The 668-nt window shown below is 45.7% G+C and overlaps 1 protein-coding gene across 1 annotated transcript in view; it reads right to left on the reverse strand.

Moving 5' to 3' along the window:
* Window positions 1-6: 6 nt before the first annotated feature.
* The window catches only part of LOC107574950 (alpha-2,8-sialyltransferase 8F-like), a gene marked incomplete at its 3' end in the record, with an annotated part of 43981 nt that continues 43319 nt past the window's right edge, over window positions 7-668 (reverse strand). Inside the window, exon 8 of the mRNA XM_016261366.1 lies at window positions 7-420. Coding sequence (XP_016116852.1) covers window positions 7-420 — 414 coding nt within the window. The remainder of the gene's footprint in view (window positions 421-668) is intronic.

The raw sequence follows: 668 nt of genomic DNA on the forward strand, positions 1-668 counted from the left end.
TGGAGCTGCAGAAGCCGCACAAACTCCTCCGGCATTTTGTGCATGTAGCGGTGCGGCTTCATCTGGTCGTAATAATGGTACGGAACGGGAGTGTCCTGCAGGTTAGTGTCGAATGGCCAGAATCCGTACACATGCACTTCCTCACACAGTTCTAGCGCCGTGTTAATTAGCATAAACCCTGAGGAGAGGCGGATTGACTTCAGGCCACGACCCTTCCAGAAACGGTCCAGTGTCCGCAGGTAAATGGGGCTGAAGAACGCCACCGGCTGCTGGGGTCTGATTGGATGGAGGACTTTGAGAGTTTTGATGGACTGTCCAGTGCAGAATGTGTAGGCAAAGGCAGGAATAGCGAGGGAGGCGTTTCCATACACACTGACCCGCTCCACCAGCGGATCCGGATTCTGCTCCAGGTTTTTGAATCTACAGACACACAGATTGAAATAAACACACTTAATCACTACTGACAGAACATAGTAAATGTGTGTTTGCCGGTGAAAATGTTTATTTGGTAGGCCTATTGTTTTACAAAATGCTAACAATAATGGATATGTTTATAGCATTTAATAATGTTGTCTAATGCCAATGAATGTCTACAAACACGACTGTCTAATATATTAATATTAGACAGTGTTGGGGGTAACACATTACAAGTAATGTGAGTTACGTAA

The sequence above is a fragment of the Sinocyclocheilus grahami genome, unplaced genomic scaffold (genome assembly GCF_001515645.1).
Source record: "Sinocyclocheilus grahami isolate Dianchi unplaced genomic scaffold, SAMN03320097.WGS_v1.1 scaffold2406.1, whole genome shotgun sequence".
Taxonomy (NCBI): domain Eukaryota; kingdom Metazoa; phylum Chordata; class Actinopteri; order Cypriniformes; family Cyprinidae; genus Sinocyclocheilus; species Sinocyclocheilus grahami.